Genomic DNA, 19,183 nt, shown 5'->3' with positions numbered 1-19,183 from the left:
CATTTTATATTACAAGTTCAAAAGTCTTCTCTTTTCTTAAACTCCATGCTCAGTCAAATGAGTTCACATAAATTATAACGGAGAGATTATTAGTTTGGTAAAATATTTTTATATACTTTGTTGTACCTTTTTTTTTTGGAAAAAAAAGATTGCTCATTTTCTCTATAAATCAGTTCATGATTAGATACTAAATTTAGATGTATAGAGATTATACTACATAAGCTTTCAATTACTCTATCTCTAAGCATTTAGGAGTTGTCGTTTCTTAATACTAAAAAAGAAAGCATAAACTTTCAATTACTTTAAAGTTCATGGGCGAAGCCACAATGTTGTTTGCGGGTTCGACCGAACCAAATAATTTTTGTACAAACCATGTATATTGCATTAAAAAATTTGATAAATATATATAAATTATTAATTTAAAATCCAATAACTTAAAATAATAATAATCTCGAACATATAAAGCTCAAATCTCAACTCAGCCTCTTCTAAAGTTCTCTTTTTATTTTTGGTGTGTTTGATAAGAACTTAAGTGTACTATAATTGGAACGAAACAAGTAGTAGTACAAGCCTTGCTGCTTCTAATCTCTTTCCATATTTTCCACAAAGCTCATTCCGCAGCCACAGTCAGATTCATGTCATTTGACCAAGTCATAAGTCAAGTCATACATTTTGTATTTCTAACTCGGAAATTCCAATGATGTAACTAATACCATATACTCAATCAGAAAAGTAAAACGACTACCCATAATCACTCTCTTAAATTTCGATTAATTAATTTCATTAAAGGCACCTTTAATAAAACCCCAAAATTTACTCGGCCTCCGGTCAACATTTGCCAACCCCCTCCAACCCTAATCCAAAAAGAATTAGGAAAAAGAAACATGTGCCTACGTGTGCTTTCTGACTTGTCGTGTTCCATGAAATTCAGCACATGGGACCCACATTGACACGTGTAAAATAAAATTCAGTAAGTACGCCTCTTTTAGCTTCTGTTCACTGTTTCTAGCTTTTAGCCTTTCTCAATAACAGCTAAAACTGCAAAAACCTTTTCTCCTTTTTTTCACATACATACACCATAACTGTGTATTTTTCTCCGATTTTTTTCTATCTACAGATGACTGAGGAATTCTCAAAAATACATAGATGACGACGCCCTCAGCAGCCGTCATCTCCGTCGCTGCCGTCGTCGTCACCCTAGTAAACATCGTTAATTATGTCCAAGCCTTGGGTGGCTCCGCCACCACTCTTGCCGTCGTCTACGGCAGCCCCACCACAATCTGCGGCATAGTTGCAAACCAACCAATCCAAAGAGTCCAATGCTGGAGAGAAGGTCAATTAAGGTCCACACCCATTTCACCGGACGTCTCCTTCGACTTCATCGCCGGCGGCATCAGCGGCTTCGCCGCCGTCCGCAGCGGCGGCTCTGCACTCCTCTACTGGAATAGCACCAGTTTCATCCCCAAACGGTTGTATTTCAGTTACTCCACTTTATTAACGACCGTTACTATGGGTGACACCCAAATTTGCGCCATAACAAACAGTACCACCCAAAATGCTACTACCTGCTGGAGAGGCGATTCCTATTCTGCCCAACAGCCAAATGGGTCGGCCCAATTTACATCAATCTCATCCGGGTTTGGATTTTCTTGTGGAGTTTTAAAAAGTTCAAACAGAGTCGTCTGTTGGGGAAATAATAGTAGTATCGCTTCAGCTATCCAGTCAGCTTTCGCTAATGAAACAATGGTGAACATATTCGCGGGTGGGTTTCACGCGTGTGGGATGAACACTACTGGTTTTGTAATTTGCAAAGGTGATAATAATAACGGTCAATTGAACGTTCCGTCGAATTTCGCTTACGAGTATTTTGGATTAGCTTTGGGGTTGAATCATACTTGTGGAATTCGGAGTGTGAATCATACAGTAGTGTGTTGGGGTGGGAACGATAAATTTTCAAGTGATGTTATAGAAGCAATTTCTTTTGAATCAGTTGTTGCGGGTGTAAATTTTACGTGTGGATTGACAACGAGCAATTTTTCAGTGGTGTGTTGGGGGCCAGGTTGGAGTAGTAATTTGTATCCTCAAGGAGCTGCACTTCCTTTTCCAATGATTTTGCCAGGTCCATGTGTACAAAGTAATTGTACTTGTGGTATATATCCTCAATCTCAAAATCTCTGTTTTGGAAATGGTAATATTTGTAGGCCTTGTGATTTCTCTATTTTAGCACCACCTACTTCACCACCGCAAGAACGGCAGCCACTGCCGCCAGCGGTGGTGCCTTCGCCACCTTCTAGAAGGCTAAGAAGGGGTTTATTGGCTTTTGCTGTTGTTGGATCAGTGGGGGGTTTTGCAGGAATTTGTGCTTTTATTTATTTTATGTGGATTGGTGGTTGTTTTGGAAAGAAGAAAGTTCATAATTCAGTTCAACCTACTATTACTGCTACTACTACTTCTACTTCTAATGGTGGGCAAGTATCCAGTAGTAGTCCGGTTTCAAGATCATCGACTCTTAGGCGTCAAGGGTCGCGGTTGATGAGGCGTCAAAGGAGTGGAACTTCATCTAAACACACAGACAGGGCAGAGGAATTTTTGTTTTCTGACCTTGTTGCAGCTACTAACAACTTTTCTTTGGAAAACAAGATTGGTGCTGGTAGTTTTGGGGTTGTTTACAAGGGCAAATTGCCTGATGGTCGTGAGGTTGCGATCAAACGTGGAGAAACGGGTCCAAGGACGAAGAAATTTCAGGAGAAAGAAAGCGCATTTGATTCAGAATTGGCATTCTTGTCTCGGTTACACCATAAACACTTGGTTAGACTTGTTGGTTATTGTGAGGAGAGGGATGAAAGGCTTTTGGTTTACGAGTATATGAAGAATGGAGCACTTTTTGATCATTTACATAATAAGAACAATGTGGAGAAGAGTAATAGTATAGTGAATTCTTGGAAAATAAGGATCAAGACTGCATTAGATGCTGCGCGAGGCATCGAATACCTTCACAATTATGCAGTCCCGCCTATAATTCACAGGGACATTAAGTCTTCCAACATCTTGATTGATGCAAATTGGATAGCAAGGGTGTCTGATTTTGGGTTATCGTTAATGGGGCCAGAGTCTCATCGCAATTACAGTATGCCAATGAAGGCTGCTGGCACAGTCGGGTACATTGATCCCGAGTACTATGGTCTAAATGTGTTGACAGCAAAGAGCGATGTCTATGGACTTGGAGTTGTGTTATTAGAACTTTTGACAGGAAAGAGAGCCATATTCAAGAGTGAAGAAGAAAATGGGGGTGCGCCAATGAGTGTGGTGGACTTTGCAGTGCCAGCAATTATGGCTGGAGAATTGACAAAGATTTTGGATAACAGAGTAGGGACACCAGAGCCAAATGAAGTAGAATCAGTGGAATTGGTGGCCTATACTGCAATGCATTGTGTGCATTTGGAAGGGAAAGACAGACCCACAATGTCTGACATTGTTTCTAATTTGGAGAGAGCTTTGGTTGCATTTGATGATAGCCATGGCAGCATCTCTAGTGGTCCAATTTCCTATGTTTCTGATTAATATTCCACTCACCAAAGACCTCTGATTCTTTTTTTATTTTCCTTTATTAGGTTCACTTTTGTGTTGGCTAATTTGTGTGATTATTTTGTTAGTGGTGTAAAGAGTAGATTGTTCATTCTAACATGATGTCTAGTGATTTTGTAAGCTGCTGACTGCTGAACAAATTTTACATGAAATTCTTTTCCTCCCAGAATAATACAAATCTTTGCACGGTACTTATTGACCTGGTTCTCTACCTCAAACACCCGCCCCTTTTTGTATTATCTGTTTGTCTCGAGAAGGATATGATACTTAGTCAGTTGGTGTTGCTAAAGGAGGATTTGATTTCCGAACGGATTTTTTTTTTCTGGAATTACATTTGTAACTAGTTTTGGTAGTATCCAGAAGAGATCCTATTCCGAATTGATTTAGCTTTCTTTTAGTTGTTGTATCTTTATTTTGAAGAAAGGCTAAAGAAAAAATTAGAAAAACGATAAACCTAATGACACCATAATTTCCACCCCCAAAAATCATATTTGATTGCTTCCACTGTTATGAACTGCACTTGAACTGTTAGATAATCATAGTCGATGTGCCCATCTCTATTACAGAACCGTACGCGAGATTTTCACCTCATACGGCTCCTCAGAGGACACAAATAAATGTAAGGAAGGTTCAATGTTGTATGCTTTGGGAATATTGGAGTATTCAAGCACATTTTTCATAACCATATTGGTCCATTCATGAATCATTTATATAGTAGTTTTTTTATTTCTTGACATCCGGAATCCAAAATTCATTGATCATATACTGTGAAATCGCACTGAGTAGACCCATTATGAGGTATAATATGGTTGTTGCAGCTTGTACTTGACAAAAGAATAAAGATAGCCCATCCTTATTGAGTGATGTAGGAAGTCTAAAGATATACCGAACCCAAAAAAAAGTGGTCCAACAATTTGAAGTTTTTCGCTTTTGTGTGACAAATGACAATTAATTTCTACACGTTGGGCAGAATTAGATGAGAATTGACTTTGAAATTTGACATTAAAGGCAGTCAATTAAGGCAGTCTCTCCAAGATGTTTACACCTGTAGGGCCCGATGTTATAGATCTTTTACCCCCCTAATAAATTATTAGGAATAATTGCATCTTATCCCTTACTTATTACGTAGCAAATTCTTATTTTTCTGTTACCAAACTAAATATGTCTAACCTCAATTTAAAACAGTTGTGCGTTTTTAGTCCTTTCACTGATACATGTTTGTAAATTTAATAATTTGTTTTACCTATAAAATCATGTGACCAGTCATTTTTATGTTAAGAGAATTTAATCATGGTTTCGCTCTTATTTTACGTGACAAGCCTGATAAATTTGTGAAAATGAGAGTAAAGTACATTATTCTATCAACTGAAGGTTAAAGGCGTTCAATAAAATATCATTGTACTAAAACTTGAAATTAGCCAATAAATAAAGGATCAGAATTACAAATTTCCCTAAATAGTATTTGGCAGCGGTACCTCTTAAATGATATAAATGTCCAAAACTAATATTGTTCTTCGGTTGTACATTCCATGGTAAATAAACTAGTATTAGGGTACGCGTTTTGCGCGTATTTTCTATCTCAATAAATAAACCGTCTTAAAAATATTAAAATATGTAGCATTAAACAAAATGTTTGAGATACAAAAAAGTGAGTTCCTAAAATTGATGAAATGTTAATTCCACTTTACCTAGTTCAATACAAGAAGAAATTATGCATCTTAGAAGTCCTTAGAATTATGTAAAATATCTTATAAAAATTGTTACTATTTTTGTATCTAATATCAAAAGAAAATAGTAACACAAAAATACTTACCACAGTTCATCAAAGATTTGGCAAATAACTCAAATTTAAAATATAATGTCTTCGTCTTTTTGAGATTTGGGAATGATAGTTTTGCCTTATGGTTTTTAGAAAAAAGATACATATGACTAAAGTCTAAGAATGACTAATATTAAATTAATATTTTATAAAAAATAATTAAATACATTAAAAAGATATAGGGAGTTCAATTTGTACGAATGTTTACAAATAATAATAATAATAACTCATATATAATATTAATTGTGTTCTACTATTTTATCTTTATTTTTTCAATTTTTTATTTTTTCAATCTGATTCTTAATATTATAAAATAACAGATTTTGCTCTATGTTTTATTCTTTCACAATTAATTCACTTCTTATGAAATAAATATATGTATCCTAGGGTTTTTTTCATTTGAAAATACTTTTACTTATATAATAATTTTGTTAAAAATTGAATTGCATTCTTTGCTACTTAACTAATTTAAGTATCTATTTTAAATATTAAAGAAATATTTTTTTCATTAATTTAAAGGCTTAATATTAACTCATTTCAAATTTTAATATTTAGCTATAATTACAATTGGGATAATTTCGAAAACTTCCCCCGGATTCTCTTTATAATAAATCTAATGTTCCAAACTGCCCTTCAATGGCCTTAGATATTAAATACTAAATTTAGTAACACAAAATTATTTACATGAGTATAAAATAAAAGTATTTGTACTTCCAAAACGATAAAAACGGGAATTACATCTCCTTCATCTCACGCTCGAATTTTAACATATTACACGGTTCATGTTGCATATTTATTTACCTAAATTGAATATTAATCCGTAGAAATGAGATAAATTAATCGATTATTCCTTTCCATTTATTTACTAATATCACAAAATTGTTAATGTGTGATAAAAATTTAAAATCTTGATTTTATTGTGCTAATGTATACTATTAAGAATCTACAATAACAACAACAACAACCACCCAGTAGAATCTCACAAGTGGGGTCTAGAGAGAATAGTGTATACGCAGATCATACGCCTACCCCGGGGTAAAGAGGATCTTTCTAATAGACCCTTAACTCAAGAAGATATATATTAAGAATCTAAATACCTGAAATATGTCATATTATAAAATACATTAGAAGGAAAATAGTACAAAAACGTTGTAAGAAACTGAAGCAAACATTTCAAACTCAAGTTTAAAATTAAGTCCTACTTTTACATACAACATGTAATAAAATAATTGTCACGACCCGAAATTCTCACTTTCGGATCGTGATGGCGCCTAATATCACCGCATTTATAACAACCCATTTATGAGTTTGGCTGCTCATACTGAGTCTGTGCCAAATAACTGGAATAACCATTGTAGGACACTTATGTTAGTGGTGCATTAAAAGAACTTACTAGAGCACCTCGATTAATCCTATGTGCGAACTGGGCTAGCCGACTGCCCGAGCCCCCCGCCAAAATGATTTATACTCGCAGAGTAGAATCCACCGAATTCCCCAGAACCTCGAGACGTCTTGGTCTCCTTAGTTTTCTTTTTCCTCACCCCGAACACGTTCTAATATCTTGGCAATTTCTACCACTAGTGGAAATGAAATAGCAGCCTGTAGCTCCCGATTCATACAAAATTTTACAATCATAATTGAGTCCTTTAATGATTATGTGGACTCGCTCTCTGACTGTAGGAAGCAAAGTAGGAATATGACAGGCTAACTTATTGAACCTGATGGCATATTATGACACCGTCATGGTGACCTGACACAATCATTCAAACCCTATGCGCCATGCATTATGGAGAGTCCGGGAAACAAACTCTTTCAAAAGTATTCCTGAGAACCGAGCCAAGTGGGAGGTGTTGTATTGGCTGGTCTGCCCTCTTCATAGGCTTGCCACAGACACCTGTGGAGAATTATCTCTCCCAAGGCCAATTTCTTCTTTTGTTATGCTGACTCAACACTGTTGAGCTGACCCATTTCTTAACATACTCTTCGATTCTTCTTTGGGCTAGACTTTACCCTTATTTATATATAATGATCACAAAAGTAGAGCTCCATACAGACAATTCTTAGTCCAGAATCTCGTCAACCACTGTACTTCCTCCGAATCACCCCAAAATCCTCAACCGTGATGTCCATGCCGAGTAGGCCTTCTGTAAATTTAATATTGTTTCTCTAACTCCTTTAGTACTGAAGTATAAGATTATTTTGGAGGCGGACATACCGCAAGTCCCAACCTTATTCTCTACAAGATCTTGGGCCTTAAACACATGTAAATTTTGGGAGAACCTTTTAGTACCACATATATACATTTCAGGCCAAAACTGATGTAACACACGACTCGCAATCCATCCATCGATAGTGGACTCCCCCACTCGGTGCGAAGTCATAGTTCACCTCGTCCGATGGTCCACAATATTAACCTTCACAACTCACATAAATCAACCAGATGCCAAGGTACGTTGCACCCCCCACATTATTCACAGGGTGATATCCTTATACGTTCGCATCTTCAGTCGGAATCACATGTTGAGGCAATATTTGAGCATCTCTGGCTCCCTCGTAGTTCATCTGCGGCATCACGAACCGTCGACGCACAACTGATGCCGAGAGCACAATGTCATACACGAGTAGATACAAAGGAATGTGAGATATAGGTTTCAAGCAAGATCAATGTCGCACGATAAGGAATGAAAGAGGTGATATTGTTCCTAAACTTCATAGCCTATGAGAGATAAGTACAGACGTCTCCGTACTGATCCTTCAGACTCTACTAAGCTTGCTCGTGACTCGTGAGACCTATGTAACCTAGTGATCTGATACCAACTATCACGTCCCGAAATTCCCACCTTCGGACCGTGATGACGCCTAACATTTCACTTGCTAGGCAAGCCAACGTTAAAATAATATTAGTCATTTTAAAATAATTTTTAAATTTATTAATAATAAAGAAACAAATGCGGAAGTAAGGTCTGAAATATAGTGAATAATCCATAAAAATAACGGCGTCTAAATACCATCCCAGAATTTGTGTCACAAGTGCACGAGCTTCTAAAATAATAAAAATAAAGGTCTAAATAAAATAAAGTTGTCTGAAAATAAACACACAGCTAAGGTACAGTAGACGGGGACTTCAGAACTGTGAACGTCGTGCAGTTATACATCAAGTCTCCTCTAAGTAGCTGATATCCGAACAAGTCTATGGTACGCCGCTGGGACCAACTCCGAAATCTACACAAGAAGTGCAAAGTGTAGTATCAGTACAACCGACCCCATGTACTGGTAAGTGCTGAGCCTAACCTCGACGAAGTAGTGACGAGGCTAAGGTGGCTCACTTACATTAACCTGTACGCAATATTAGTAACAACATCAATAATAGAAATAAATGAGGTAACTCATTTATAATGGTTGAAGCCAACTCAGCAATTATAACCATTTATCATTTCCATAAATTCTGTTGCAGCGTGCAACCCGCTCTCCCAATATTTTCCTTTTAATCAAGTATGTCATATATTTATTTCAATCAAGTATATATATATAGACTTTTAAATAAGTCTGTTGCGGGGTGCAATCCGATCCCCCCAATATTGACTTTTCAATAAGTCTATTGCGGCAAGCAATCCGATCCTCCAATATTAACTTTTTAACAAGTTTGTTGCAGCGTGCAACCCGATCCTCCAATATTAACTTTTAAACAAGTCTGTTGCGGCGTGCAACCCAATCCTCCAATATGGACTTTTAAACAAGTCTGTTGCGGCGTGCAACCCGATCCTCTAATATGGACTTTTAAACAAGTCTGTTGCGGCGTGCAACCCGATCCTCTAATATGGACTTTTAAACAAGTCTGTTGCGGCGTGCAACCCGATCCTCCAATATGGACTTTTAAATAAGTCTGATGCGGCATGCAACCCGATCCTCCAATATTGACTCTTAAACAATTCTGTTGCGGCGTGCAACCCGATCCTCCAATATATTCATTTCAATCAACTCTATTGCGGCGCGCAATTCGCTCCTCCAATATATTGAAAAGTCAATATTGGGGGATCGGATTGCACGCCGCAACAGACTTATTAAAAAATCTATATATATATACTTGATTGAAATAAATATATGACATACTTGATTGAAAGAAAAATATTAGGAGAGCGGATTGCACGCTGTAATGGAATTGAATGTGAATATTGTGAGAGCGGGTTGCACGCTGCAACAGAATTAGTTGAAATAATAATGGATTATGACTGCTGGGTTGGCTTCAATTATTATAAATGAGTTACCTGATTTATTTCTATTCTTTGTGGTTGTTATTAATACTGCGTACAGGTTAATGTAAGTGAACCGCCTTAGCCTCGTCACTACTTCGTCGAGGTTAGCCTCAGAACTTACCAGTACATGGGGTCGGTTGTACTGATACTACACCTTTTGCACTTCTTGTACAGATTTCGGAGTTGGTCCCAGCGGCGTACCATAGACTTGCTCGGATTTCAGCTACTCAGAGGAGACTTGAGGTATAACTGCATGGCGTTCGCAGTTTTGAAGTCCCCGTCTACTGTACCTTAGCTGTGTATTTATTTCCAGACAGCTTTATTTTATTCATACCTTTATTTTTATTATTTTAGAAGCTCGTGCACTTGTGACACCAATTCTTGGATGGTATTTAGACGCCGTTATTTTTATGGATTATTCACTATATTTCAGACCTTACTTCCGCATTTGTTTCTTTATTATTAATAAATTTAAAAATTGTTTAAAAATGGCTAATATTATTTTAACGTTGGGTTGCCTAGCAAGTGAAATATTAGGCGCCATCACGGTCCGAAAGTGGGAATTTCGGGACGTGACAATAATTAGACAAACTTGACGAAAAATAAACACGGAAAGTTCCAGCATAATATGTTGGATTATGGAATTTTTGTGTATAAACTTCCAGCATATTATATTGGTACTCCAGCATGCGGAAAGTTCCAGCATAATATGCTGGACATTGAAGCTCCTGTGTATAAACTTTCAGCATATTATGTTGTAAGTTCAACACATTATAAAATTTTCAGCACATTATGTTGGAATTTCATATGTAAAAAATTCAAACTCAAGCATATTATGCTGAAATATTTCTGGATTTTTAAGGGTGTTTTTGTTCAGATTTTATCTTTACGTAAAAAAATAGCTATATTTTGATTATTTTTGAAATTGTGGGTTTTTCTCAATTATCAAATATAAATCTGGTTATTTCTATTTTTCCCGGTTTTAGGTGGTGGAAGAAAATACTTATTGTAATTCGAAAAGTAAATAACAAGGATTACATTATTGTAGCTTACTCGATTCTAACGGGGAAAGTAGTTACGTACTTTAAATTGTTCCATATTAAATTGCTAAATTTTAGGAATATCGATATGACTCAAATAAGGAAAATCTTAATAAACAAGATTTTAGTTGATTTTAAAGATCTAGATATTAGAAAAACAATTGAATTATAATTTTGTCCGATATGATATATATTTTTAAAGGGTAAAAAAGGCGAACGATATTTTGCTAAGAGCCTTCGTATTTTTAATATAGTACTAGTATCTATGAACGTGCGTTGCACGTTAATAATAGCACGTGATGATTTAAACATTTATTGATATGAAGGAACAATAAAATTTAATTAATGAAAGAAATTTTATGTATAATAACACAACAATCATCTAAATGCCAAAAAATATTATTACATTAGCATAATACATAAATTTAAAATAAAAGAATATCATCAAAACTTACACAAATGATCAATTTTGTCATATTAGTTAGATAATTATATATTATAGTTTAAAAGTATTTAATGTAATAGTATCTTAACAAACACTTCTTTGTGGACAATATTATTTTATGTATGTTTCCTCCTAATGCGTTGGTTGTTCTGTCTTAATCAGAACTCTTGTTGTCGATCTTGATATCTAGGGGTGGGTATAATACCGACCAAACCGTAAATTTCGGTTCATTCAGTTTCGATTTTTCAGCTTATTCGGTCAATTTGCAGTTTATGTTTTCTATAATTTCTGTGTTCGGTTCGGTGCTCGGTTTTGCAACTTCGGTTTTCAGTTAAACCAAAAAATTGAAGTTTTCTTATATGGGTCTTAGCCTCTAGGCTCCTCTTAAGTTGTCTAGCCCAACCTTTTCAAATATTTACATTATAAAATTTGAAGCTCAAACCCAAATAAAGTCTCACATTCTAAAAATTATCCCTTTTTGTTTGCCAATGCATCTTTAATCTTTGTTTGCTTGCATGTCGCCAATATTGTTGTCTACGAGATATTTATATTGTAAGTAATATTTGTCAAATAAATTTTTATAATATCGAAATTATCTTATACTAATGCCTTAAATTTAGTTCCTTACAAGATTCAGTTTCCCCTTCCTTTATTGGTTGAGCTTTCATATTTTCCGTTTCGCCTGCCCATGGTTGCTTCTCTCCACTCGACTGTGGCTAAGTAATATCCATCTATTCTAGCAAACTCTCATTTGCAACGACTGCCTTAGAATTAGCTGGACTCATATTAGTATGTTCATGTTTTACAGTTGTGTTTGCATGACTAAGTCTTCTCCTGGTTCATATTTAATTTATATTTTCTATATCAACTAAATGATTTGGCTAATCATATTATAAGTATCGTATTTTTGAGTTTTAATTGCACTAAAATATGAAATTAAACATATTTTTAGTAGAAAAAATCCGATTGAAAAGCTCAATACGACAAGACCAAACCGACCGAATTGAACCAAAAATCGACCGAACCGAATTAACAAAAAACCGAAGAAACCGAACTAATTTTTGTTCGGTTATTGGTGCACCAAATAGAAAATCAAAAACAAAAAAAAACCGAACTTCATGAAAATCGAACCGAACCGCTGACACCCACCCCCTATTGATATCCCTCTTGAAAGTGCAACATATATTTGTTCGTACAAGAAAATATATGTGCGGTAAATATAGTCCAATATTTAGGATGTTTGTCCTTGTGATTTATTTATTATATTTGCAAAACATACACATACTAAAAATTATTTTCACACAAATTTAAAAGGATATTCCTTAGTTTCGAAAGACGAAAGTTGAATTTAGAGAAAAGAATATACATAGAAGTACATTAACAATATCATAATTTTTGCATGTATGACGTTATTGTCAAAACTTCTATATACCATCCGTGTGCTATTACATAAGTTATTCGGCGTATCTAAGATTTTCAGTAGCATGGCAGACATATTTTTCTTCAAAATTAATCTATATACAATTGAAGATCAATTTTAACTTAGTCTATTATATATACGGTGACACTAACATACGTAATAAATAAGAAACTTGACAACAAACATGTATGGTAGACGGTCATTTGGTATTAAAATATTTAAGTATTCTTCTTGGTAGTAATTATTGGTATCATTTTCTGCTGAGTGAAAAACTAAAAAATATTTTGTTTTTACTATAAAATTTTACAATCAACTTTTTATTTAGTCGATCAATATATTTATTTCTTCTAGCTAAGATATATTTTTAATTCTATCATGCGATTTGCACAAATTGCGTTTTTAATCTAATGATAGAAATATTTTTCTTATTTAAATGCCCTACTATTACCATTGGGATTAATAACTAAGTGTTCAGGAAGAACCAAATCATCTTTTATTGGATACTCTTTTTCGTTTCCGACACGAAACAAGAAGACACTTAATACTTTATCTGTTCTTACTTTATATTTCTTGTTAGTTGAATCTTTTTCGTTTGAGGCCAGAAGTATAACTTTGGCAAGCTAGCCTTTACAGTCTCTGTTTTTGTCGATTTTGGAACTACTGGTAGTGCTTGACAGAAATTACCTCCCAAACCATTAATTCTTTACCCAACGGTTCATTAATATCCAATATATCTTTAGAATTCCGGGCAATTATTTCGATCGTTTGATACTTATAAATGCTTCATCTCATATTATCAATTTTGCTTTCCTTATAAATTTAGCACTATTGTGCTGCTTTGATATATCTGTGATGATTATTTAAGTTGTTTGAAGAGGTATATCAAATCTAAAGTGGGTGGCCTCACAATAAAATCGTTGTCGGTACACCACTTGCTACTATTGCTAACAGTCTCATACCTCTTAATATGATATTTGCAAGTAATGCATAACATAGAAATATTATTTCGATTTCGTCGGAGGCATCTACAAAGAATAATCTCGTTATACTAGAGTCGACTATTTATAATATACTTGGAAGCTTGTTCTTGTTTAGGATTTAGGTTTGATTGTGCTTCCTCAGACTCTTGTATAACATTTTGATTCTTAATAATATACTATCCTTTTTACTTTGTGTTCTAATGCTCTATTTATGGAATAAGTTTATGTACTCTAAGATTTTCTTTTTTAAACTTGAATAAGAATTTCTCTCATATGATGAATTTTAAAAATAATTGAATTGGATTCTCTTGTTAATAATTAATTAAAAGATTTAGTTATTTGGTTTTAACATTAAAAATAATTTATTCTATGTTAATTCAGATCTTAATATTAGTTCATCTCTTATTTTGAACATTTAATCTTAATTATAATTTTATCCACCATAAATTTTATTTTCAAAGAATAAAAGATTGATATGACATTTCACTTTTAGATCTTTATGTTTGTAGAAACATTATCGGTATTGACTATTACCAATCATTTTTTTTCTTTCTCACACATTTATATTCTTAAATATTTTCTTAGTTGTTGTTTAATAATGGAGTATTTTTTAATATTATATGAAAAAGTGATAAAAAAATATTATTTGAGTAGAAAAATAGTTCAAATATAACATAAAAATATATTATCGTGGGGATATTTCTTTCTCAATTTCAACTCTTTATGCAGTTCATTTAATATTACTTTTATATTTTCTTCGTATTGGACACAATAGAGTGGTAATGTATTGACAATTAAGAGGACTCCAATGAAATTGATTTTACTAAACCTTCCTACTTATTATTAATAAGAATTTAACATAAATATTTTTATTGATTTTAAAATCTTAAATATTAAAAATTAGCTTAGAAGGTATTGTAGTCCAAAAAATAGGTTATTGCAGTTATGTCCTTTCCCTATGAGTTCTTCCGTTTAATATTTTAAGGCTATTTTGATATATTAATATTGTATTTATGCTTTTATAATAATATATGCTCTCATTTTTCTAAATTGATTTGGACAATATAATACATTCTCAAATTAAATTAGTAATAGGATATTATAATACGTTTTCAAATTAAATTAGTAATATGATATTATAATACGTTTTCAAATTAAATTAGTAATAGAAATTTTTAAGAAGTATATCCTAAAAGTAATAGGATTATACGACTAATTAAGATATTTTACTTATTCAAACTTTTATGAATTTGAAAGCCCGAAAGTAATTATGCTAATAGGATTTTTAACGTGTAGTATTATGTCCTAGAACTAATAGGATTATAAGGCTAATATCTAGAGTTTCGGTTATGCCATTTTATTATGAGTTATTATTAGGGGTGAGCATAATACCGACCGAACCGAAAAAACCGGCCGAACCGAAAATTTCTATTTATTCGGTTTCGGTTTTTCGATTTATTCGGTTGGTTTGCGGTTTATAGGTTTAAAAAATTTGGTGTTCGATTCGGTGGTCGATTTTAATGGTTCGATTTTCGATTAAACCGAAAAATCGAATTTCGGTAGAGGTAGAGGTAGGCTTGAGATGTTGCTTCTGTTAGCATAATTTATTATCACTTTCTTAGCCATACCAGATCCTTTGCTCACAATCACTTCATGTTCCCTTACCAAATGAACCACTCCCGTACTATATGCTATCTCCAGTACTTCTATTTCTTTTGCCACTAATGTAGCAAAAATCTCTTTTTCCACTTGTTTTGTATTTGAATCCTCCTCCTCGGACTTCGTTGAACCAACATTAATGCATAGATCATCCTCTAATTGTTTGATTTTTTCAGTGGAAAGTCTGTGACTTTTTATTGCAATTGAAAACAAGCAATATTCTCGTGTGAACTATTTGAATAATTTATTTTCATTGTTTCTTACTACTATTTTTGCTATGGCTTGAAACCGAAAACCGAACCGAATAAACCGAACCGAACATGAATAAACCGAACCGAAATTATTATGGTTTGATTTTGATTATTAAAATCACACACCGAAAATTGAATTAACCGAACCGAAATTCTACAAAACCGAAGCGAACCGACCAATGCCCACCCCTAGTTATTATGCTTAATATTATAAGGTTATTTTTGTAAACTGATATTGCATTCATATTTTTGTAATAATAATATATATATCTATATATATATATATATATATATATGCGTAGTAAATGTGGAATTTATTTGTGGTCGGTGACACAAGCTTAAGTCATTCTTGATATAGATTTAAAATATTATACCGTTTGCCTTTGTACACACTTATGAGAATCCGATGTGACACAATTGAGGCAAACAACACTGTCTCTTCCCCTTCTTTTTTTTTTCTTTCTATTTTTATAACTTTTTTTTTCCGAATAAAATGTCCAAATATAATTTTAACTTCTAAAAATTACTTTTCAATACAACTTCAAAAACTCTTATTTTATTCAACCAAATTTATGTACAAGGCTAGAACATTCACCGGAGAAACTCAAACTTCAATTGTTATAGTTAATGCGTGCCAATTATTCTATAGTTTACTTTTGAATGATGAAAGCACATACGTAACCAGAAAAACAAAAAGAGAAAGTATTAATGTAGTGAACTAGTGATAAAACAATGTCAAATATTGTAAAAATAAAATATCATTCTATAAACCACAAAATTATTACGGCCTTCTTTAGTTAGAGGAAGGTTTAATAACAATAAACGTACACGGACATCTCTGAGTTGGCTTGTTTCCTTGTTTAGCTCACTTCTTTACTAGCAAAACCAAAACCAGATACCCAATTTTCAGCTTTAAATATACATCAGCCAGTCAATTCCTTCTAGATCCCAAACTAATCGATAGTAGACTATTAGTTATACCACTTGGACATGAAGCAAAAAAGGCAGTTAAATAATTGCATGGTTGGTCTAAACTGGAAAAGTAAACATGTTGAGCTTCTACTTTTTTGTTGATTGTCACATTGAAAGCCAAGTACAAGCACACCTTCCAGTAAAACATAGTAATAGAGAAATATAAATAACAAACAAAGAAGTAAGAACAATGGGATCCATTGCCTTTTTTTAAGCCAATGTATATGCCAGCCTTGGATAAAGACCAATTCTTACAAATTATTATCCCAATTACTGAATTAAGATTTTAATATGAGCTCATAAGCCGTCATTATAATCATGATATTAGTGACCCAACCTCTTTATTTAAGATATTTATTTTTATTTCAATATGGAAAGGTATGAATCATAATGTTTGACCGCAAGTGTTATCTATTTGCTTAATAGGAGGTTTAAAAATAGTAAGAAAGAAATAACGCTAAACGCCTATCAGGCCCACTTGACTCATTCATATTCCAGCGCTCTGTCAATACCCCCACATTTGCTCCTATTTGGTACTTCTTGCGGTTTGGTAAAATAATTTTTTTAAAGATTTTCTTTTTAAAGTTTTTTTTAAATATTTCATATATGAATTTTTATGAGTTTGAAGACCCACCTTTGTTGAGCTTGAAGCTCTTCAATTTGAGATTTTATTTTGAAGATTTGTTGTTTGATTCGAAGCGAGTATTATAAAATACATTATTTATAGTACCTTTGGAAATTTCATATTGAAATTTAATCACACTTGGAGCTGATTTGAGGTGATTGTGATCGAATTTTTCAGCTAAAAATTGAAGAAGAAACAGAGTTACCCAACAGTATACCGGTGTAGTATACAATATACAATAAAAGTATACATCTATATTATATAGCTTGCTGCAGTATACTTCGCCAGTATACAAATCTGTATTAGTATATTGCAAGAGCATATAACTTTACAATATTATACTATAATACTCCATCCGTTTTAATTTTTGTGAACCTATTTATTTTTAGTCCATGTAAAAAAGAATTACCCCTTTTCCTATTTGAAAACCATTTTTCTTTATGCAATGATTTATAACTACACAAAATATATGTGCCTCATTTTACACTACAAGTTCAAAAGTCTTATCTATTTTTTTATTTGTTGAATCATCTGAATAATATTATATAAAACTAAAATCATAGTTATAGTCTAGATTTGGTGGATAATAATTAAAGAAAGATAATATTAGTCCTTCATCGAAGAAGCTTTGACGCTTTGGGTTTGGGATTGAAAGCTTAATATAGTTGTTTGGACATTGGATTCGGATAAGTGTTGTTAAAACTTATTGCAAATGCTTTGCAAGAATTAGAATGAGAAGTTTATGGTCATTTAGAGCTGACTTAAAGTGGTTTTGGTGGCTGCTTTGAGCGTGTTTCAGCTTGAAATGCGTTTGGTGGATGCTTTGAGCATGTTTCTACTTTGAGCGGTAAGGCCCTGTTTAACTAGTTAAATTTGGGCGCAACTTTCAGCCTCTTGAAGTTTAAAGAGATAGTTATTATAATTATGTCACGACCTAAAATCCGCCTAGTCGTGATGACACCTAACCCAACCCTCTAGGTAATCCAAATAACAATCAACACAATTTTGACTGAAATTTTATATGAAGTCAATAAGTGAAATAACTAAGTTTCTGAACAATAACCTAAGGATTTGGTAGTACAAGTCACAAGCCTCTAAGAATTAGATTTATAAAATTGATGTGAAAACAATACAATATCTGTTTGAAATATACATAAACAGAATTTAAGTCCTACACTACCCCGCACAAGAGGTAGCTTGAGTCTAGAACACTGGAACGTCTTCAATACCAGACTTTGTCTTCCACATCTATGTAGCTCCAAGATCTACACACAAGGTGCAGAAATAGCATGAGTACAAACGACTCCATAAACTCAGTAAGTATCTTGACTAATCTCAGTGAAGTATTGGCGAGATTTTAGGTCAAAAGATACTCACTTAATATTTTATCTGTGCAGATGATAAGCAGAAAGAGCGATACAAGGAAGAAATACAAATAACCACGTAGTAAATAAAACGAGAACACAAATAACATAGAGCTCTAGAATATCATCACGTCTCAGTCTCACAACACAATATGATGACATAAAACAATAGGCAAGAATAATCATAATTTTTCTTCTTTGTTGTAGCGTGCAACCCAATCCACAAATATATATATAAAGAAAATATCTTTTTCGTTGCGGCGCTCAACCCGATACATAATTATATATATAAAAATTATTTTCTCCGTTGCGGCGTGAAGGCATTCAATATAAATGAAATCACATAGCATGTAGAAGCATGTAGCAGGTGAAGGGATTTATGTCACGATCAAAATTTTCCTCCGTAGGATGTCGTGATGACACCTAGTCTTTGGGACTAGGTAAGCCTAATACTTACTGAATTAATGGCAACCCAATCAAAAACTACTAAATATGAAATAAAGATTTTCTTTACAAAGCCAACAATCCCAAACCAGTAGTACAAGTCATAAACTCTACTGAATTTACTAGAATAGTTTTTTAAGTACAAATGTTCCGGAAAAGAAATAGACAGTACAAGTACAATATCAGAAAGTGACTCCGAGTGCGAACGCGGCGACATGTTTACCTTGAGTCTCCATAGCAAACCCGAACAACTAGCTAGTGAAAAACCAACTCCGAAGTACCTGGATCTGTGCAAAAGCGTAGCATGAGTACACTACAGCGGTACC

The 19,183-nt window shown here is 33.6% G+C and overlaps 1 protein-coding gene across 1 annotated transcript; it reads left to right on the top strand.

Annotated features, from left to right (window-relative positions):
- The first annotated feature begins 1,001 nt into the window (after positions 1-1,001).
- LOC104110339 (putative serine/threonine-protein kinase-like protein CCR3) lies at positions 1,002-3,784 on the top strand. Its single transcript, XM_009619805.4, has one exon. It carries the CDS (start codon positions 1,147-1,149, stop codon positions 3,559-3,561), a length of 2,415 nt encoding a protein of 804 aa, XP_009618100.1. The 5' UTR covers positions 1,002-1,146; the 3' UTR covers positions 3,562-3,784.
- Positions 3,785-19,183: the final 15,399 nt, after the last annotated feature.

The sequence above is a fragment of the Nicotiana tomentosiformis genome, chromosome 3, assembly GCF_000390325.3.
Source record: "Nicotiana tomentosiformis chromosome 3, ASM39032v3, whole genome shotgun sequence".
Classification (NCBI taxonomy): Eukaryota; Viridiplantae; Streptophyta; class Magnoliopsida; order Solanales; family Solanaceae; genus Nicotiana; species Nicotiana tomentosiformis.
This window is presented reverse-complemented; position numbering and strand designations above follow the sequence as displayed.

Bases quoted from the DNA above. Each gene is read 5' to 3' on its own strand.
- LOC104110339 (XM_009619805.4), top strand. From the start codon at position 1,147: ATGACGACGCCCTCAGCAGCCGTCATCTCCGTCGCTGCCGTCGTCGTC.